Source organism: Lontra canadensis, unplaced genomic scaffold (assembly GCF_010015895.1).
Source record: "Lontra canadensis isolate GAN:19392208 unplaced genomic scaffold, GSC_riverotter_1.0 scaffold48, whole genome shotgun sequence".
In the NCBI taxonomy this organism is placed as follows: Eukaryota; Metazoa; Chordata; class Mammalia; order Carnivora; family Mustelidae; genus Lontra; species Lontra canadensis.
In genome coordinates, this window is record NW_022631042.1 from 3,880,142 (window position 1) to 3,903,527 (window position 23,386).

A 23,386-nucleotide genomic window follows, 5' to 3' on the forward strand; every position below is an offset into this window, starting at 1 on the left:
TTCTTATTAAAAATAATGACTATGAACACTGCGAATGACATAATTAAAGGAAGTTAAAGTTCCTACTAATGGAAGCTAGATTTGTAAATGTTATTAGGATATTACAAAAATAACAATTTGCATTTTGAAGTTATCCAGATGATATTTTAGAGTTATATGCATTTGTTTGATTTACTGACATTTACTCTGCAAGTGTCCTGTCATTATAAATTCTATCCACAAAAATGAATGATATCTTGGCAAAAATAGATTGATCTGTGGGTAACAGAACAACTTGCAGTAACATCCAGATAATAATTGTTTAGGTTGAAACTCAAGACTCAGTTTGCTGTTTTACTCTGGGCTATCTTCACCCAGTTTGGCAAATTGATGAAATCAACTCTTCTTTTAGCTGGCTGTGGACATTCTGACAGGATCATATTCTTTTTAAAGGTTTTTTTTTTTTTAAGATTATTTATTTATTTGATAGAGATCACAAGTAGTCAGAGAGGCAGGCAGAGAGAAAGAGAGAGAGAGAGAGAGAGGAGGAAGCAGGCTCCCTGCTGAGCAGAGAGCCCGAGGCGGGGCTCGATCCCAGGACTCTGAGACCACGACCTGAGCTGAAGGCAGAGGCTTAACCCACTGAGCCACCCAGGCGCCCCTGACAGGATCATATTCTTAAAGAATGGGTCACCTTAGAGTAAAATTGAAGGAATTGTGAATAAGGAAAAGAAAATGTGTTTAAATTTCTAGTTGTAGATGAGGCAAGCTATTTTTAGAATTGTGTAGATAGTTATTCTTAGTTTTAAAAATATGAAATTATTGTTAATTACATTAAAAACAATAGGACATTAGATAGCACACAACAATATTCTTTAGGTGATTAGGCATCACATTATCTTTCTTCCCCAAATTGTTAGAAACCCTTAGAATCTTCCTCCCACCTTTAAGAAGAATATGTTATTACTGTATACAAATACTTGTACTGTCTTGGTTTTCAAATGTTTCCAAATCTCAAACTTATAAGTTTGCATCTCCCATCTGTAAAAGGTGAGTAAAACAGAGATCACTTGTCATCTATCTAATGTAGGTTTGTGACTCTATGTTTACTGGTATGACTTCTTTGCAATAAGAGCAGGAACTTTAATCATATAAACCTAAAATCTGTGCTCATAAAAATAAGATGACTGCTCTCTTATTTTCTCTCCATTATCCATGACTGCAGGGGGGAAATTTGGGCAACACCATTTGTGGTGCTTCTATGAACACTCATTGAATAGGTGAATTCTGTATTATCTGTATGGGCAGTGAATTTGATCTATAACATACCTACAATCTTATAGAAATATGCTAGGTTACAATGGTGGTTTACTGTGCTAAAATATATTAGAAACCTAGTATCAGAGTAATACCAATCATCCATATTTCTTTTTCTTTATCATCAGAGGCTGCATCCGTAAAATTAAAACAAACAAACAAAACAACTGGAAGGAGTGCCAAAGGTTGTTGGTTTTGGTCATTCCTGTGTTACCCTCTATCTCTTAGGAACCATCGTCCATTGTCTTTTTGCTGCTATTGAACGCTTGGATAAATAACTGAATTATTCCCTTTGTGTAGGCCTAAGTAAATGGATTCCCTATACTTTGAGCTATAAATTATGGTTAAAAAAAAAAAAAGAAAACAACAACAACAAAAACTCCAACTCTATAGAGTGAAGAAGGATCTTACAATGAAATCTAGATTTTCAAGTTCAATAGTTGTTGGTTTTTAATGGGAAGTCATGGTTTATTAAGTACTGATTTTTTCTGAGATGTGCTTGTACTAAATGGGAAAGGTTGAAAGACAGAAGTGAAGAAATCTACCATTGGCAGAAATTTAACAACACAGTAGCGTAAAAGGCATTGCTTGGTTTAGGATTTGATAGCATTTAATATAACTGGTAATATTTCCTAATACTTAAATCAGCAGAAGTTTGTCAGTATAGGATTCTGATGTGCAAACAATAAGCTTCCAATTGGTACCTGTTCAGTGTTACTTTGTATTCATTTATTACTATCCATTAGCATTTGTTTAATGTTACTTTGCATCCATTCTTCCCTTAAAAGTTTAATGCCTTGTCAATAACTGTATTACCTGGGCCACAGAGTCCTCTAAATATTTGTCTCGTTTGTAGGAATATTTGACCATCTTTCTTCATCTCAAGGTAGTGTCTTTTCTTTCTTTCTTTTTTTTTTTTTTTAGATTATTTATTTATTTATTTGACAGACAGAAATCAGAAATAGGCAGAGAGGCAGGCAGAGAGAGAGGAGGAAGCAGTCTCCCTGCTGAGCAGAGAGTCCGAAGCGGGGCTCGATCCCAGGACCCTGGGATCATGACCTGAGCCAAAGGCAGAGGCTTTAACCCACTGAGCCACCCAGGTGCTCCAAGGTAGTGTCTTTTCTATGGTTCTTTCTATAATGGCCTCTCTGTGCTGCATTAGTTTAAAAATACTGAATGTGAACACTGACGTAAAAATCTTCACATGCGCCCTTAACCATTCTCCTGGGAATTGCTTTCTTTTTCTTATTCCCATCTTCTGAAAATATTCCCCAAGGACAGAGATAGTTGAAGCTTTCTGTCCATTTGTTTTTAACTTTGACTCTCTCTGGCACACATCTGTGTGTGCTTAAAAGTGTACTGCCTCAAATCACAAGTATTTCTGATTCTGACTCACACTATACATCTCAGAGATAGGTCTTATCTTTCTTCTGGCATGTAAATAAATAAGGCCTGTTGTCATTGTTTTTTTTTTAGTTTCTTTCTTTTTTTTTTTTTTTTTAAGATTTTATTTATTTATTTGACAGACAGAGATCACAAGTAGGCAGAGAGGCAGGCAGAGAGAGAGAGGAGGAAGCAGGCTCCCTGCAGAGCAGTAGAGCCGGATGTGGGGCTCGATCCCAGGACACTGGGATCATGACCTGAGCCGAAGGCAGAGGCTTTAACCCACTGAGCCACCCAGGTGCCCCTGTATTCAATTTTCGTTGCCGGATACAAAAAAACCCAGAAAATTAGTCATTGCCTTTAACTTTTTCTTTTTTTTTTGCCAAGGAGAACTATTTTTTCTTTCTAGAGTCTCTCTGTGTGTGTTTGTATATAAGAGAAAAACAAAACATTTTACTTACATTTTTTTTACTCATAAGACAAAAATGTTGAAGAAATTAGATTTGATTTACTGAAATTTTTTTTTCACAAAATGCTTATATATACATACAAAAATATGCTTACAGAAAAATGCAACAAAACTTAAATTTTATGCTACCATATGCATAGTATAACCTAAAACCAAGAAGGAGTAAGAGGGAACATTTCATGGGCATTAGGTTCATATTGTTCTTTGTCCATTTCTAATAAAGGAACAAATTAAACATTTATATATAGTAACAATTGAGAGCTAGAAGACATCATAAATTGGTCATGAGCAAAAGTCAGAACTAAATATTTTGGATTAAACTTTCTTCTAAAAATGATTAATACAGACATCTGATCTTCATTAATCTTCCTTATTAGATTATTTTCTCTTAAATGAATAATAGATACTGATTTCTGACTTCTTGCTATGGAGCCCCAAAATACAAGTTTTATTATCAATCCTTATGTTTCATAAACATTTTGTCTGGAATAGCAAATTTTGGTGAATAAGCAAAATTTTATCCCAATTAATGGAATATGATCTGGTTTTAATGGAATTTTTCAAAATAACTGAACGGAGCTGAAACAATGCATTGTACAAGGCTATGGCTAACCCAATAGACACGTAATGCTATGTTGTGAAAATGATCTCGTTTTAGTTACCATACATAAGAAATACAAGCCACACTTGGAATATCCTCATTAGAAAGGTTTAGGATAATAAAGCATTTAATAGCAAACCTCACAATAGAATACTACGCAATGATTTAGGCTTACAGTTGATAACCAGCACTTTCAGAAAGACCTGTAGAAGCAGTATCTTTCTTCATCAACTTCGGGTATTAGAGAACACAGTGCTTCATCCGAGGAACCCAAAGAAATTGAGATTTGGCTCAAAGGCCAACAAATAATGAAGGCTGACTTACCTTCTTGAAGTTTATTACATTCCTTTTGCTCTTTAAGCTCTTCCTCTTAGAGATATAAATTGGAAACGGTGTACTTTCTTAGTAGGAAGTCTGAAGTCATTACTGAAATAATTGACAGAATATAATACAATATTTTTATGTAGGGAGGCTATTATGATACCAACATATCACATAGACAGTAATGGGCATCTAATTCTGCTATTCGTAATCCCCATGCTGCGAAAGAAAATCTGCTTTTGAATCATTAAAAATTGAAGCAAAAAATGATGGCTTGACCATTTGGTTATCTAAATTTGGACTGGAAGGCCATCTTCAGTTACATAAAATATCCTTCCCATGCTCTAGTTCTCAATCCCATTACATCCACTTCATTTCTCATTTGCCAGCTCCCGTGGCCACACTCTTTATGCTTAGCAAAAAACAAACCAAGTTAAGTCTCTGTGGGGTGCCTTTTGTGAGGCCACTCAGAATAGGAAGAAAGAAGCAGAGTGCAAGCTGGAGATATAGAGAATATAAAGAAAACAAATAAGGCACAAAAAAGGAGGAGGAAGGGAGAAGAAAACATCACGGGGTCAAGAATCATGAAATCACATACACTTTAACATTTTTGCCAGTAAGTACTATGAGTGTTCTCCGTTTGGGGAGGCTGCCCTCAGAAAGCTGGAAAATCAATTCTGAATTAATAAGGGTCTTTTTCCTTTCACAAGGTCCTGGTGAAACTAAAAAAGGAGCTAATTAAAAATCTTACTGCCATCCCATAATTACAGGTTTTATCCATATGCAGGATGGTCATTTTTTCCCATCAGGAATGGTATTCTTTTCACTTCCTGCCAAAAGTGCTCCAATACATAACTATAGGGAGTTTAAGAATTTAAGATTTTCAAGGAAACCTTTCCACCACTGGCACACCATTTCCTTCTGGAAGGAGGCCTGTGCCCTAGGGAGAGGCCTAATCCAAGACCGTTCTGCTCTTTTTAGAAGGGCTGAGCTCGCCCCACCATTGCTTTTCCTGGGGGTGGAGGTGAAACTGGTCTGATATGGCTGCTCCCTAGCTCATACCCCCCACCTTTCATCCCTCCTCTGCCTTTCAAGTCCATTTCGCAAATTGCCACCTGTTCCTGCTGCCACCCTTTTCGTGCTTTCACACTGACCAAGGGAACTCACTCACTCCTGCAGCAGCCCTGTCAAGGCAAGGCAGCCCAGTGGCCAAAGCAGGGCGTTTTGAACCTTTTGGAGGTAGTCTCACTAGGATGTTAAAAAGCCCTTGGCAGCTTTTTTTAACTCCTTCTCCTGGAAGGAGAATTCGTCCCTTCACCACTCCGTCCTACCGAACGGCAGGTCTGGAAAGCTTTTACAGCCTCAGGTCCTCCTCTGACAGTCCTCAGCCCGGGCCCTGAGGCTTGGTCCTCGCCAGGTGAGCCCTACTTGGGCGTGGGGCCGCTGGCACGACTGCCATTCTGCCATGCCAGAGGCTCTAGCCTCTGGCACTCCGGGGCAAATAAATAGTGCCACCTGGTAGAGTCGAAAGCGGTGCTTTAAAATGCAAATACAACCCCCTTCTGCGTTTGTTGTCAAATCACTTCTCCACGATTCCTAGGCAGGCAGTGGATTCTGCGCCTGGGAGAAGGGCTGGGGGAACGTTCCTGCCTGTGCAAAAATAACCCCCGAAGACGCAAGCCAAGTACTCGGCTGGAGCTCTCCAGCCTGTGGATGCCCGCTGGGCGGCTGGCTGTCCCCCGGGAGCCCCGCAGGGCTGGGTCCGCTCCCCCGCCTCACGCCGGGCGGCGGGAGCAAGCCGACGCCGACTTTGGGAGTTCCTTTCTGCCTTGTATGGAGGGCTGCTCCCGGCCCGTCTCCGCCCGACTGCTCTGACGCCCAGCCCTCCTGCTGCCCACCCCCAGCCACCTCCCTCTGACTTGCCCGGAGAAGCCAGACGGAGCCTCTCCCTGCCACAAGTCTCTCCGCCTGCCATTCCCCCATTCCCGCATCCACCCCCACCCCCTCCCCAGCGCCGTCACCCCTCCTCCGCCCCCGCCTCCGCCTCCTCCCGCTCCCCCGGCAATCGGGGGAATAAATCAGGGAGGAAATCGGGAGGCACCGAGAGAGCGAGAGCGCGCGAGCGCCGGCGGGCTCGCCCAGGTCTGTTTCCAAAGTCGCCCTTGATGGCGGCGGAGGCGCGGCAGCCGCGGCGCGGAGCAGCGGACGCGCGCTAGTGGGTCCGCCCGCCGCCGCCCCTTCCCTCGCGCCGGGTTTCGCCCCTGCCGCCCCCCGAGCCAGTCCGCGCCCCGGCCCCGGGCGCGCCGGCTCTCCAGACGTCCGCGGTCCCGCAGAGCGGGCGCCTTCTCCTCCCGCGGTTTCCAGCACCGATCCTTCCCCCCGGCTGGGGAGGGAGGCGGGATTGATCTTCGATCTCGAAGATGGCTGCTGGCTGCCTGCTGGCCTTGACTCTGACACTTTTCCAATCTTGGCTGATCGGCCCCTCGTCGGAGGAGCCGTTCCCTTCGGCCGTCACGTAAGTCGGCGGGCCGGGGAGGGCCGGGAGTGCGGGCCGAGGGGTGCCGCGGGAGCTGGGCGCGGGGACGGCTCCCGACTCGCGGGGCTTTTCTGCCCGTGGGGGTGGGGAGCGATCTGGGCTCGGATCTGGAGAGGCCGAGCGGGAGGTGCGCGCCGCTTGCCGCCGGAATGCGCGCCGAACCGGCGTCTCGGGCGTCTCGGTGGGGCCGGGCTGTCCCGGGAAACGTCCGCCGACGACTCGCGGCGCCTCAACCCGTCTCGGAAAGGATTCTTTAGACTTAAAGAGTTTAGCTGTACTGGGGAGAAAAAAGTTTCCAGCCAGATATCCGCTGTCCTCAAACCCAGTCCAGAAAAAGAAAGAAAGAAAAAAAAAAAAAAAGTTGTGTTTGCTTGGGTGTTTTACAAATAGGTGATTTCACGCTTGCCAGGGTAGCATGGACTTCTCCCGCGCATGGCCCCGGGGGATGCTCTCTAATTGCTGTAGTGCCCAAACTCATTTAGATCCCAAATTACTGGGCGCACTTGACAGTCTCATCCGAGGAGTGCTCGCTCGAAGCAGCTTCGAGTGCTCTCCACTCCCGGGGCTCGCAGGTACCGGGACCACGCCATCCAACCTCCTCATCCTTCATCTGGAGCATCTAAGTGCTGGCAGACCCACCGTTCCCGTTCTTAGAATGAATAGAACCTATTCTGTGAGGGAGGGATGAACGTTTCCAGAGTCGCCTGCAATTTTTTTCTTATTTTTCACATTTCTAAAATAACTTAAAAAATTCTCAGCTGTTCTGGAAAATAGAGTTTTTAAAGGTAACTGTATAAGTCACACGGCAGGAAGGGAATGAAAAATAATTCTCTTTTCTCTTAGGCTGGAAAAAAAGAAGCAAAGTCAGTAGCTCATAAAAATATATACACGTTTTTTAAATGCGCTGAAGAGCCTATCGGGCATTTTGGGAAAGCATTTATTTTGGTCCTTAAAGCTACTTTAAATCTTCTAAGAGTAGGTGATCTTAAATGGATGAGTCACTTTAATGCATTTTACATAACAAAAACAAAGCCCAAGGTAGCCTTCCCGGTATTTCTGCTGTTGGGAATTATTTGCTGTCCTTTGTTGGCTGCGTGCTCAATACTGGAGTTTTGGGTGGATGCTAACAGTGAACCTTTACCAGTTGAAACCCTGCAGCGTTATTTAAGATGCAACTTAAAGTATTTATTACATTAGGTGTCAGTGCAAGAATCCGAAGGATGCACATTCTCACCCGGAGAAGGGGAGTGTCGAGTATTTTTTTGTCATTGATTTACGGTCATGTTCCTTTTTAGATAATCTTCCATAAAAATGATTGCAGATCATTTTTGTGATGAAACGAAAGGGTAAATGCCATCTGTAGATCTTTCTTTAATTGGCAGGATGTTCCAAGTGGATATTTTGAAATATATAGGCTAAGAATTACTCTAAAGATGCTTCAAAATTACTCACTCTTATTAGGAAATTACACCTTTATTGATTGAATTCTTTATTCTTTTTGTAGCTTGGCCTATAGAGCGAGAACTCAAGTGACTCGCTTGCATTTGTATCAAATGAAGAAGTGGCTCTTTAAAAAGGAGGCGGTGTGTGCAGTTTACATATTTTTAACTTGTCATTTTTAACGGACAATTTATCAGTATTTCTTTCATTTGGAGGGAATGCATCATTCACCCCACTGGGTGAAACTGTGACTTTTTAAAGATACAACAAAATACAACCTTTTATTCCTGAACATGCCATTGTAAAATATTAATGTACAGATCCTTACTGTGAGGACATCTGCAAAAAATGCTCTCCTAAAATTAAAATAGCTTAGTGTTTATGGTCAGAGATTCACTAGAGACAAGAAAGAAAATAAATAGTGGAGAAAAATAGGAATTGGGAAACCACAATTTCTTTCCTTTGAAACGATATAAAATTTTATTTTTTAAGAGTGGGCATTTAAGGTATTTTCAAATAATATGAAACATTAATAATTTTGTAGAGTGAAAGCTTAATAAAAGAGTTTGTAGAGCTAAGTCAGTCTCCTGTAGGTAACATTAACGCTATTTGTGTAAGTCTTGTGTGCCTTCAGTCATTTATTTCCAAAGTTAAAGTACCGTCTTCTGAGGAGAGGAGAAATGATAGTTGATATTTGTACTTCTAGTTAGGTTTCTGAATAAACTTTATGAAATTTTAAGAAGTGCAGTGTTAATTTTATCAAGGTGTGCCATTTGCTTTTCTGGCAAGAAAAGAATTGGTATCGAGTGTTTATCATGATAAATCTCAAATCTTGGGAAAAAATTTCAAGCTTATAAAAACTCAGTACAAAGTTTATAGTATCATTAAAGGCAAACTATTACATTCTTTATATAAATTTCTCTGGAAATCATTAATAAATTCTTTTTTTTTTTTGACAATTTTATTTTTCCCCAGAAAAAGCAATATCAGTAGTTTTAGAAGGAGAGCATGCCATCAACACAGTATAAAATTAATTGTGCACTCACTGGAGTGAATCCTGAATTAGAATTACTAATACAAAGCTTTAATTTTTTTAAGTAGTGTTTACAGTAATATTAAAGGTTTAAGTTTTATTATAATAAAACAAATGTGTCATTTTAAATTTCTTTTTAAAATTTTCCTGCTTTAGCATATATCCTCATACAGCATATTCTTCTGGATTTAAGTATAGTTAAACTGTTCTAAGACCTAACACTAAAATAACAAGCTTCCCCTCCAACCAAGAAAGGAATTTTGATACAGTTCTTTTGCTAGGTTAGGCTTTTCTTTTGGAAATGATTGTCTCAATAAAGTGTGAATCATAAATATGCCAGATGGTATCAACCACCTAATGCATATTAGTTTATATATAAATGGAAATCACATCATTTTCATGTTATATAGTATGCACACGTTATATTGGTAGTTTAAGACAGAGTTTTCAAATAAGGAGTGCTTGCTTGTTCTAGAAATAATTTCTTAGCACGTAAATGAAAATACTTCTGTTTTAAAACTCAGAATAATATGTATGTTAGCCAGTATTGTAATGTTAACTTAACTCTGTTGCTCTTTATTTTACAATCTATTTACAGATCCAGGTTTTAAAAAAAAAATCACTGTAGTTATAACTACTACTAAGGTTAAACTTCTAAGTCATATCATAACACCAATCAGTCAGAATAATTGGCTGAAAGCCCATTGTTATATGGGGATTTTAATATAAACTGTGTAATAGGATACATATATTAATAAGAATTATAGGTATCTACAGGAAATAGATATATCTCATGAAAGAATAGCACTTTGGGGTTTAAATACTTCAGATATAAATATTTTTTTTCTGTTATTAGACAAATTTATATTTAAAGGCTATAGAAAATAAGTTTATGTCATAACATTGGAATGGGTATCTTTTTCACGTGTTAGAAGTGACATAATTATTTTCATTGGGCTTAACAATTTCTGTTCACATACTACATGTATAAGGAAATGTGCCTTAAGCTAAAATATGAGGTAAAAAGTGTAAATTAGAACCCAAGAACAATGACATTAATAAATCCCTTTCTCAGGTCTTCAATTTGTTCTCATAAGCTTAACTATAAGACAACATCTATTATTCCACAGGTGTATATTTAAAAGATGCAACAGTAGGTATGTTTTTCAGATAAGTAGCAACATGGCATCTTAATATTTATACATGGATATATGTGTAGCTATTTGGATTGGCATTTGAATGAACATTAAGCAGAGTGTAATGGAAGTGATCTAAAAAGCATTTTGGAAAGGTATAAGAATCTAAGCTTATTATGGCTTGTAAAAAGGAAATAAAACATGTTTATTATTTTAGTATGGCTTTTACTAGTTTAATTATAATTTAATAAGTGCGTCTAAAATAAAAATCTATAGCAAGTTGTTCATTCTGAAAATAGAAACTTTACCACTCTTCTTCAAAGAAACCTGGCTGTACAGACACTTTTCTATTATTTCTCCAACATTGATTTAAAAAAAAAATAAAATGCTTTTCATTCTCGGATTTATACATTGTAAGGTTTTGCAAAAATATACATAGCACACGCAAATTAGGTATTCACATTTACTGTTTAGATTTATAACTATATGTAAGAAAAAACAATGCTTTTAGGAATTTTTAAAGAGTTAAAAATTGTACCCATAACAAGGTATTATTTAATTGATATGTTTTCTGGAATATCATTCTATAAAACACATACACAGAAGTTTCTGTTCTTTTCCCTGTTTTTTAATACGGATACAGATTTCCAGGAAAGTAATCTGTTCTTCTTAATGCACATCTTATTTTCTAATAAATGTCTTTGAACTGTTTGTAAACTTCAACTAGAGACTTAAATGGTTAAAATAAAGTGAAGTATATTTTAGGGAAATCATCTGATTTGTTGATTTCCTTCAGTCTTTTACTTGTATAGACATAATCAGTTCCAACATAAACATACTTGATAAGAGTTTGAAAAAAAGTCAGAATTTGTTTCAGTATTTCTAAAAAAGTAACATTTTGTTATTACTAAAGTGTTAGACTTCCATCATTTGTAGTAGTAGTGTTGTAGTATTTCAGAAAAGCGTGTAAGCTGTTCACCGTGGGGAAGGAGCTCTGTTCTATCACATCCGTCCTCATTTACTTAAGGCTCATAGTGTGCATCAGACACTGTGTCACACAGTGTCAGCCACTTTTTCTTTTCATGGGTTGTTTATGTCTAGTACCATGAACGTCCCCAAGCCTTTCAAAGGATTGTTTTCCAGTAAACTTTGAACTGTATCAAGATGGTCAACCATGTAGCTTATTTATGATTTATTGTGTGTGTGTGTGTATCCCAAATGATGAAACTCATTGTGTCATATTGTTGACAGATTTGAAAGAAAAAGGCAATTGACTTCAGTGTTAATTGAAATAAAATTGGTAGTACTTTGTAAAAATAATGTATTTACCTTTTCCTTCAGGGTCTAAAATATTAACATTGCATACATAGATAATTCCTCTACTTTGTATTATAGTATTTTATTTATTAGGTGATATTTTCTTTTTATGTATCTTTATCAGTGCATGCACACACATGTATTTCTTTTAACCTTCTTCAAGTGGTTTGCTAGGGTAGAAAAATGTCAGTGAGGTAAGTTTATTAATAGTCATGTATGCTTGAAGATTCCTGCCGATCCACATCTGTTTTTTGTGGTTGAATCTCTTTCAAAATATTTTTATAACACTAACGTTTCAGAATAATTTGTGAAGAGAATCAAGTGAGATACTGTACACAAAAGTAGCTTGAAATGCTCAGGTCCTACAGAGATGAGTTGTTAACATAATTGATGAGTAACAAAGTATGATTTTGCCATCTTTTTAGCAAAATAAGTATGGGAAAGAAACTACTGCTTTTAAATGTTGGGCACCTATTAAAAGACCTTTGCATACTAAGCGGATTTTATTTTGGCCATTTAGATATGGGATACTTAGAAATTTGTGAGAATTAAACATATTTGGTATGACATGCTTTAGGAGTAAAGTATAAATATGAACAGTTTTAAAAAAATTTATTTGTAAAATATAAACTGTTAGATTTCTGTTACAGGTTTATATAACTTGTAGTAATTCAGTATTATTGCTCCTTTAAAATTGCCATTTATACAGATTTTAATGAGATCATAAACAAGGAAAGGATTGATATTGTGGCCTCAACGAACTGGCACACTTTTACAGTTAATTTCAATAATGCAGGATCAGGTTGTTGCATATGAAGCAATATTTAAAGTTCTCTTTGAATATGAATGCAGGATATTTCTGGCTAAATGTTATTTTAACATTTGCTTCTGCTGATTTTTTTTTTTAACCATATGCTTCTGCTGGATTAAAAAAATTAGGATACATTTAAAATTCTGTATCATAAATGGAAGAACAACTGAAAGTAGAAATGATGGCAATGGATAATAATGGTGTTGCCCATTTTAAAGGCTTCAGATATGGGGATGATCTTACTGTCAATTTGAAAATACTTTTTCCTGGGTCATTAAAAATTTATTATAGTTGTCTCTGGGGAAACTGGAAAAATAACTCCTGTATTCTTTCATTCAAACAATTAATTGGTACTTCTCTCTCTTTCATACACCTATGCATTTACTCTTAATCATGATTTATTATTATTTGTCTCTAACATCAGATCAAATGGGGAGTTTTTGCTTTGTTTTCTACCAAGTGACCTGTGACCAGACCTCAGGACCTTCTTGCTTGAATCTTCTTTGACAGTTTCAGGGGCCTTTTTCTTTATCCTCGGACATTTGTCTCTATAGGGAAATTGTTGAGGGATTTTGATGCGCAGATAAATCGGTAATACATGATCAACACTTCTACCAAAATTGTCAAACAGTCTAGACAGTTGTTTCTTTTGACATTTTCCCACCTACTATGGGGGATAATTAGGGGAAAGAGGAGAAAGAGCTAATAAAATTGTTCTCTGTCTAAGGTGCCTACTGTCAGGCTATAGAAAGGGATGTTTAGACATTAATGATGTCTTATTTTGAGGGTTAAAGGAAGAATGGCTCAGTAAAATAAATGGGCTTAGGCACACTCAGGAAATCTGTTTTAGAAAAGCGATCAAGAGGTGTTGTGGTGAAAATGCCATGAGAAATGATGCATGGGTATGAGGGGCAGACAAAGGAGCTTTCCGATTTACATGTAGTGCGAATTTACATTAAGGATGCTAAAGGGGCTACTGGTAATTTAAAAATTTTCTTTCCCTCCCCCCCCACTTGCCAACTGAGTGTGGCTATTCTGGAAATGATGTTTCCTGAACATATTCATTTATAGAGACCTAAATATTTATAATATGGGCATTCACCTTAGAAATCAAAGACCATACAGTTGTCAAGATTTCAAAATATAGAAGCAATTAAACATAATTCTTTTTGACAAAAACCTTGGGATAATGGTTAATTAGATAAGAGATATTAGTATAACACTTTATTAAAAGCTTAAGTGCTGATTATGAAAAAAGAAATTCCAGAAGTAAATTTCTTCAATTAGATGACAATTAGAATGAAATACCTTGCAGGTAGGTAGTCTTCGGACGTCTGAGTAAATAATACACGTTATGTTTTAATTTGTACTTTTTTCTAAATGCCTCCTGATTCGAGTATTTTTAACATCACACGTAATTTAACGATTAACTCAGGTATTGGTAATCAGTGTAAATTATGTAGTGCACTGAACTACATGCAGAATATCCAAAGTGAGGAAGAGAGTCCCCAAGGAAGACATTTACATCTCCAAACGTTCTATAAAGCAGCCAGGGATCTGTCAGAGCATGACTAAGGAAAAGCACATAGCATGTTGAAGAAAAACCGTCTATTTTGTATTAGGCATAGGGCTTCCAGATGGGAAGAGATGTTGCTGGGTTTGAGTCTGGGTTGTAAAATGTTTGCATCAGGGCTGTAATTTTATAAGACCTGAAGTGGGGGATGGGCAGCGTTCTCAACAATGTGGACGTTTGTGGTAGCCCAGCTCTGCATATTCAAACAATGTTGGCCTTCATCCTAGGGTTTTTTAAAATTAAAAAAGGAAAAGTAATATGTGTTGAATCACAGTATGTATATGATAGATTCAAGAGAGCCCATAATTGAAGTGGAGACAGGGAGAGCCATTAGTAAACCATTGCAGCGTTCCCAGAGCGAGAGATGCCTAAGGTCCAAAAAAGAATAGTGGTGAGGGGAGAGCAGAGGAGATGGGAAACATAAAGCAGAAGTAAAATTTCAGGTGCTGTTGGTTACGGGATTTGGGGAATCAGGAAGAGATGAGTCAGAGATGATTCTAAGAGCCCTATCAGGTAAACCAGGCTACATTGAACTTGGAAGACTAGAGAACACAGGAGGAATGGTGGAAGTACTAGTAGTTTCACTGAAGGACATCTTGAGTTTGCAGGGTCTCTGTAGATGACTGTTAGGCCGTTAGAAATAGGTATTTGAAGGCGACTTGGATAATATAAGAGAACAGTTCCAGTAGAGTGTTGAAGGAATCGTGGTTTCAGTGCCTTGAGGAGTTGGTAGCCGGTGGCGTTATAACAGCAAGTGCAGATACTTTAAAGGCATTTTGCAATGTGAGGAGAGATCGAGAGAATTCGTTCAGAAAGGAAGTTTAAGGGATTTGGCATTCTTTTGTTTACAGAATAAAGTGTTCTATCAAGCAATTTGGAATTGTACATAGTAAAAACCCATAGGACTATCTTAAAAGGGGAAATATTTTTTAGTGGTAGTGGCTGGAGGGATGACCCCTCATGGGAGTTAAGGTCAAGCATGTGCCAGCAACTGCAGAAGCGGGTGGGACTGCCATCAGGATCATGTCTCATTCCCGTCCCTGGTTTTCTTTGCCTAAGTCTTCCTTCCTCTCTGTGCCTGCAAATCGGCTTTCTCTGCTTCCCAGTGTTTACTGAATGGCTGTGAGGGCTTATATTTTCTCTACTGAAGTTTCAAACCAGTTTGAGACTAGAGTCCTAGTCCAAAACATAGCCTCCTAAAACAAGGTATGTCGATATTCTGAATATGGGCCGGATCTCCATCTATATCCCGTTCAGTTGTGACTGGGAGATGGGGTTTGTAAAAAGGACTCTGGGTGCCTGGTGTTGTTGGGTCACTCCTGCACACGTTGGTACCATCTCCCGGGGAGGCCCTACATTGCAACAGGCCAGTTGCTATTACCATGAATAGAGCAAGAGACAGTTCTTAGAAAAAGGCTTGTGGAGGGTGGGGAAGGTTGTAGAGACAACTAGGTAAGTGTTACCAGAAGGGAGATTTGGGCTTATCAGAGGGAGAAGGCCAAATGGCAGAGATGAAAGAGCCGAGAGAGGCCGTGATTGATGGGAGAATGTTCTGACGGAGGCAGGTGAGGAAGGGATCAAGAGGAAGAACAATGTCTTACAAAGTAACTTCTGAAATATGAAACAGCCTTGAGAATTAAAGCAGATGGTTGGAGAACAGGATAGATACACTTTTAATTTGCTGGAGATGTTTTTGGAGGAATGCTCCAGATTACAGATTCCATTCTCAAGAAGGAATGACATGATTCAGAAATGTAATACATATACATTAGCAATGTTCAAATTTTGAGTTATACCAACTAGAGTCTTTCTTGACTTGATGGTAACAAAACTCTAGTTTACCACTGTATTCCCTTTGGACAACAACATTTGGTTCCTTTCTTTTTCTTTTTCTTTTTTATTTACTTTTTTTTTTTTTTTTGGACAGATTACCATGAAGGTCTGTGTAGTTTTGCAGGTTTTAATATATGCATATGTCTATTGTAGGAAGATGTTGCAAGATATCAGTGAAAAGAAAAAAAAAGAGCAAATAGTTCTTTCTTTGGCCAGTAACACAATTTATTTGTTATTTGGCAGATTGGGGTAGTTTACTGCCCCACCCTATAAGTGCTCCCACCCAACCCCATATCCAATCTTCAGCACAGGGCAGAAATTTGAATTGTAACAGATCTTTGTCAAGAAAACAAAACAATGAGGTTGATAAGATTGCAAGGCCCCCCCCCCCCACCCCCCGAATATTCCTGCAAAGCCTTTCCCTGGTCGCTCCTTACAAAGGCATCTCAGGTCTTCCGAAGATCTGGAAATGACCTGCAGTTGCCATCACAGCGGTTCCCTGAGTGTCCAAGATGACTGAATGAATGGCTTGGATCGCAAATGCCAGTGGATCTAAGAATCAGTCGTGATCTCACTGGTCCCAGCTCAGTGTGGAAAAACCACCCTTGTGGTTTGTAACAAGAGGTGAGTAGAGTCAGACGGGAAGAGTGGACTTTTTATTTCCCTTTTGCGACCTTACTCTTATTTTCTCTCTTGTAGGTATTCACAGTGTACTTGAGCTTATGTTGATGTCTCTTCCCGCAGCATGTCCGGACACTAGTAATTACTAACAGATATCTTCCAACGATTATAATTTTGCTTTCTGATCAATTGCAGCTGCTGGTGTATGCCAAGTGCTGGGAATTAACACGGTGTGTTTTTTAAGCCATTGAACCCTCAAGCTGGTCCCCTAAGAGAAGTATTATTATCTTCCCTGTTTTATAGATGAGGAAAGTTAACTTTAGAGTATGAAGAACCTTTCAGGATTTTCTTAGGACCGAAAAATTTGATTCCAAGCAGATTGATTCAGAATCCGACCCTTACCTGCTGTACTTTGCTATCCTGTTACAGCCGGAGCTCCGTGTGCTGGCCTCCATCCTCCCACCTGCTCCTGTTGCGGACGGCTGCATAGTCCAGCCGTGGGGTCGAGTGCAAAGAGGCGTCGTTGTAAAGCGGAGCAGAAGCAACTCTCAGTTTCAATATTTCCATCTACAGAACAAGGATAATATTAACTTAATCTTGAACCACAGTGTTATATTATAAGGATCAGAGGGAGGATGCATGGGGAAATTTGCAGGACTATTTAACGGGCAGACTTTATTATTTGTACCACTTGGTGAGTTTTCTCTCTTTCAGAGATCATGAATTGATGACTGAGGTTTAGTGAGCTAGATTCTTGTGCTAATATATCACTCAGGCCATTAGAAAAGCCTGAATTGAATGGGCAAAGAAACACTTTGCAGGCCTGAGAAATATCTCTTCCAAGGCCTTGTGTAGCCTTTAATCCTAAAGCGGAAATGAAAGGACTAGTGAGAGCGAAGTGTTCTGTCTCGGGGTTCAGGACACAACCCGTGTCCTAAAAGGGACCACGAAGACAGCAGAAACACAAAAGAATTGATGTGTTTTATCTTGATGTTTCAGCCAACACCTGTTGTCTGAGAACCGTGCCCCAGGAAGTTGAATCTATTTTTAAAAAGCCATTCCTTTGCTGATAACCTCTCATTTTCAAACACAGATGTGAGTTTTCAGCTTTGAGACAGACTCTTGGAAAGTTAATAAAGCAATGTGGCCACGATGTTTATAGAAATGAGTTCAGACAACCCTACAAATTGGGTGAGCACAGAGGAGTAAAATCGAGGCCAGTTGCATTTTTAGCAACCAACGCAGAAGTTGGTAAAAATCTGCCAAGAGCCTACTGAAAAAGACCAATTTTCTTTTGACTCATCCAGCATGATTAGTTACACTCATTTAAGCCCACCCCTTCCCTTTACAGTATAAATGGAGGTCAGCTTGCCACAGACTCTCCTCTTTTGTTGGTAAAAAATAAAACACCTAAATAAAATTGCTACTGCACACATCTAATTGATTCCTGGAGGAGAGCGATGTTTTAGATGAAAATGTGCATTAATAACATGACCCATGAGAAGTACAACTTGGGGATACCATTGAAGCTGCTCATTTTCAAGTGCCAAGGACCAGCATTTTTATGGCAGTCATCTTGACATTTGCCACGGAAAGGAATGTGCAAGATTCTTACGATGTTTGTCATTATAAAAATACCAAACCCTTCATTGTCTTGACATTATATTAGAATTGACTTAAATTTGCATTCGCAGAAATGTTAGGAGAGACAAACAAATGGGCCATGTGAAGCCTCAGGAGGATAGGCACAATGGAGGTTGGACAGACTGCTATTAGACATGCAGAATGCTTGGGTGTCTCTCCAAACACCTGATTTTTCTGTCAATATACATGTAGAAATCAGGATTAATTTTCATGAGGGAAATTTTATTGCGCATGGGGAGCTCAGTTCCCAGGGGATTGATACATGGTGTTAAGGTCTGCTGGTGAGTAATTGTTTAAAATTTATATTAATACTCTACGGTAATAAATAAACATAGGGGAATGGTAACTCATCACAGAGCAAACCATGTTTGTTAATTAGATGAGGTCATTCATCTCTTTAAATTATCAGATGTGACACAACCTGTCTGTGTGTTGTCTAAAAGCCAGCTGGGTCCCTAGGTGTAAATGACCATGACAGAGGGGTGGTTTGAGGATTTCAAGCCTTGGATTTGGTTCCACCCTTTCTGGGTTTTTCTACAAGTGAAGTAGATTGGCCTCTGGAATTCCATTTTTATAATTTGCACAGGGATCAACAAGCTGCTCAGAATCTGTTTTTTTCTTTCTTTTCTTTCTTTTTTCTGTTTCCTCTGCATCCCCACCCTAAATAATTGCAAGGAATCATATTTATATGCTGCATATATATTTATATATAATATATATTATACATATATAAATATATTTCATATATATATAAAAATATATATGCAGCATATAAATATGATTCTTTGCAAATATTTATAAATATATATACACCGTATATATACACCATATTTATATTTATTACATATATAACAATATATTAGAATGATATATATTACATATATTAAGCTTTATATGTAAACATACTATATGTAGATATTGTATATAATATAAACATAATGTATATGAAATGAAAATAATAAAACTTTAGTAAAGTGTACTTTATTAGATTCAGATGTGTTACACGGATGTAGAATATATATTTAGAAGACATTATGAAAGCTGAAAGTGCTTCCTAATACCCAGAAATGCTGTCATACATATGAAGGATTGCAGATTTCATAAGGAATAATTGAAGCATCAAAACGCTTGGGATAGGATGTATGCTTGCTGATTACAATTTTAATTTTTGGTCAGCTTTGAGTCCTGTGGATCCCACTCTTTCACATCTTCCAAACCCCACGGTGATTCCATATTGTCGCACTTGCCTCTGAAAGTTGCTCGGAAGCATGTTGATAGACATTTGAGCAAAGCCAGAACCAGACTAGTCTGTCTTCTGAAAGTCCCAGGGACTCAAATTAGGCACTCTGGTATGGTTGAGAGAAATAGAGTTTTGAGGCTGGTAACGTGAAGGTTAAAGCCTGCCTCTGATACAGTCTGTAATTGTGGGAAGTTCATCTGAGTTGCAGTTTCATGCTCTGTAAAAGGGGAATCATACTCTATACCTCTTAGGGAAATTCTGAGGCTTAGATGAGAAGCCATCAAGTCCTGGTGTGTGTATATTCCCCCTGAATTTATGGAGTGAAGGGTGGAAACTGTTAGTTTCTTTCATCCCATTTACTTTGAAACCAGTAGAACTGAAGGTTTTTCCTCCCAGTTTTAAACCACTCCTAGGGCAGTCTCTGGACATTATTAGGGATTGCTTGATTTTTCTAAATAAGCTCTTACTCTGTTCATGTTGAATAGATCAGAGCATTGGGAGAAAGCCTTTGCTGAAATGGGCATAGGAATGGGAGGACTATGTTAAACCTAACCCAGAACTTTGTTCAGTGACCTGAGGCTGGGCTTATGGTTCCTCAGGCTTTGTGTGGTGGTGGTCACCTGACCTTGGGTTGTACCTCACTGGGAGAGGTGATGGGCTGCATCAGCTGTCTGTCGGGACCAGACCCTCTCCGCTTACCACATTAAAACAGGTTCCTCCCAAGACAGGTAGGTCTCTTTTTTTTTTTTTTTTTGATTTTTTTTTATTTGACAGACAGATCACAAGTAGGCAGAGAGGCAGGCAGAGAGAGAGAGAGGAGGAAGCAGGCTTCCCACTGAGCAGAAAGCCCGACGCGGGGCTCGATCCCAGGACCCTGGGATCATGACCTGAGCCGAAGGCAGAGGCTTTAACCCACTGAGCCACCCAGGTGCCCCGACATGTAGGTCTCTTGTATTTTAAATGAATTGGATGTTGGATTTATGCTAAGTATCATTAAAGCTTCATTCTTGGCCCTGACTACCAAGTTCTTAGATTTCAAAAAGTGCTCATCTGTGGTGTGGTTCAGCCTTTTTTTTTTTTTAAGATTTTATTTATTTATTTGTCAGGGACAGAGGGAGAGAGAGCGAGCGAGCACAGGCAGACAGAGAGGCAGGCAGAGTCAGAGGGAGAAGCAGGCTTCCCGCTGAGCAAGGAGCCCTATGTGGGACTCGATCCAAGGACCCTGGGATTGTGACCTGAGCCGAAGGCAGCCGCTTAACCAACTGAGCCACCCAGGCGTCCCTGGTTCAGCCTTTCTAACCAGGCTTCTTCATCAGAACCGTAGAACCCCCGACAGTGATTTGAGAGACTGTTTCTCAGTTTTCTCAGAAGTGGTTCATAACTGGTACCATTCTTGAAGCACAGAGAAGTTACTTCTTTTTTTTTTTTTAAAGATTTTATTTATTTATTTATTTATTTATTTATTTACTTGTCACAGAGAAAGATATCACAAGTAGGCAGAGAGTGAGGGGGAAACAGGCTCGCCATTAAGCAGGGAGCCCAACGTGGGGCTTGATCCCAGGATCCTGTGACCATGAGCTGAGCCGAAGGCAGAGGCTTAACCCACTGAACCACCCAGGTGCCCCGAGAAGTTACTTCTTAAATGGACGGTTGCTTTGGAACATTAAGGCTTAATTCTCTCATGGAACTTGCCAGGTTGCTTGAAAGTGTGGATTCAGAGCTCAGCTGTCCAGTTATTAACTGGGTAACTTGAATGGTTGGTAAAACCTCTCAAGGTTTGGAGAATGAAGAATGTTAATTCATGTAAAGCGAAGGCACATAGAAAGCACTGAATGAATATAATTTCATTAGAAGCAAGAGACTTTTGTGGAGTCAGGTGACTTCTAATAATGTGGGACCTGAGGAAGAATTCCTGGCTTTAGGACCTTCTGACACCTAATTGCTCAGCACCCGACTATTTCCTAACAACTTGGTATTATAGTGTGTCTGTTGAACAGAAACTAGATCTTTCTAGGTACTCAAGTACTCCAGTGCCTGTGGGTATGTTTTGGAAAAGATCCCACCTTCCACCCCTGTATTTCAGTTTTCTCTCTTCTGATCTTTCTGAAGTTTGATTTTTTCTGTGCTTTCTAATACTGTGTGCTACCCCTAAATTGCACTAAAGCATAGTATGGTACCAGGCTAATTTCTATATCTGGTTGAGGGGCATATTAAGAAAAATGTAATGAAGTTAGTGATATAGCATTCTTGTGTACAGAAGAACAGCGTTAGTGGTTCATTGTCTACCTGATGAATTTGTTCTGTGAAAGAGGTCCTATAGATGTTCTCCCTTGATGCTGTATTTCTAGTAATTGGTGCAAACTACCTGAAGCTGGTAACTCTAAAACCGTATCAGGAATAATTGTGATACTATGTATAACATAGAATGGTGCCCCTCTCCCCCTTGTAAGACTAGTGATAAATATATCATATTTTACCTTGAGGGATAAATTAATATGAATTTTTTTTTAGACTCATTTATTTTAGAGAGGGAAGAAGGGAGAGAGAGAGAGAGAATGCACTTGCTTGGGGTGGGGGATGGGCAGAGGGAGCCAGGCAGAGGGAGAGAGACTCCCAAGCAGACCCTTCACCTAGTGCAGAGCCTGACCTTGACTCCAGGACCCCGAGACCACCAGCCCAGCTGAAGCAGAGTTGGCCGCCCAAGCATCCGAGTCACCCAGATGTCCCTATCATGAAGTGTTTTTTAAAAAAAAAAAAAAACAAAAAAAAAACCAGTATAAATCAATTATATTATACTGTGAAAAATATAAATTCTAATTTTTCAAGAAGAATTTGTATTTAAGCTCATCATGTATCTTAAAGTTCAGAGGGTGTGTGCGTGCCCAGTTGACTCGCTTTCCTCCTGGTGATTAAATGAGAGAAGTCAGGAAACCTGTTAAATTCTCAACATGTATGTCAAGAAGATTTGAATCAAATTACATAAAAGGGATTGAGCACTGACCACCGATTTAAATGAAAGCAAACCAGACAGCATCTTCATAAAGGCATTTTACATGAAGATGGATAGATATGAATCCCTTGTCTAGATTCATTTATTTATTTCGATTTGGTGTTTTTCATACTGTGTAGTATATTACCACAAACTTAGTGGTTTCACACAGCGTGCATTTTCTCACCGTTTTCTCCGCGAGGAGTCTAGCCATGCCTTATCTAGATCCTTTGCTCGGGGCCTCACAAGGCTGTGGTGGGTGTTGACTGGCCTGCTCTCCCTTCTTGGGTTACTCTCTTTTCCTCTTTTAAGCTTATGTGGTTGTTCACACATCTTTGTGGTTGTAGGAGTACCTCCTCCCTGCTTCCATTTGTTCTCAGCTCCTAGATGCCACTTACTTCTTTTCCTCTTACAGAGTGGTTCACTTCTTCAAGGCCAGCAGGACAATCTCTCTGTTCAGGAGGCGGGGCCCAGTCTCTCTTAACAACTTCCAACTGATTAAAAAGAATGCCCGAGGGGTGCCTGGGTGGCTCAGTCAATTGAGCATCTGCCTTCAGCTCAGGTTATGATCTCCAGGTCCTGGGAAGGAGCCCTGTGTTGGGCTCCCTGCTCAGCGTGGAGTCCGTGTGTGTCTCTCTCTTCCTATGTCCCTCCACCCTGCTCATTCTCTGTCTCTCAAATAAATAAATAGAAAATCTTTAAAAAAAATAATATATAGAATGCTCAAGATAATCTCTTTTGATTAACTAGGAATCAAGCAGTTTTTTTTTTAAAGATTTTATTTATTTATTTGACAGAGAGAGATCACAAGCAGGCAGAGAGGCAGGCAGAGAGAGAGGAGGAAGCAGGCTCCCCGCTGAGCAGAGAGCCCAATGCGGGGCTCGATCCTAGGACTCTGAGATCATGACCTGAGCCGAAGGCAGCGGCTTAACCCACTGAGCCACCCAGGCGCCCCAGAATCAAGCAGTTTGAGATCTTACTTGTATCTACAGAATCCCTTCACCTTTGCCACATAAGAGCCATGTCCCTTCATAATCACATGTCCAACCCCCTCTGTAGGAGAGTAGAGGATACATGGCAACCAACTTAGAATCCTTCCTTTCATAGGTTTTACTATAAGACAATCATAAAAACACCCAAAAT

The 23,386-nt window shown here is 39.5% G+C and overlaps 1 protein-coding gene across 7 annotated transcripts in view; it reads left to right on the forward strand.

The window, feature by feature from the left end:
* The first annotated feature begins 5,785 nt into the window (after window positions 1-5,785).
* Window positions 5,786-23,386, forward strand: part of CACNA2D1 (calcium voltage-gated channel auxiliary subunit alpha2delta 1) — a 496,060-nt gene continuing 478,459 nt past the window's right edge. For 4 of the 7 annotated variants that reach the window (XM_032873245.1, XM_032873246.1, XM_032873247.1 and 1 more), the window contains exon 1: window positions 6,075-6,585. In XM_032873245.1, coding sequence (XP_032729136.1) covers window positions 6,491-6,585 — 95 coding nt within the window. In that variant the 5' untranslated portion in view covers window positions 6,075-6,490. Of the gene's footprint in view, window positions 6,586-23,386 lie in introns of all 7 variants that reach the window. The other 3 variants (XM_032873243.1, XM_032873244.1, XM_032873248.1) reach the window with 3 other exon arrangements.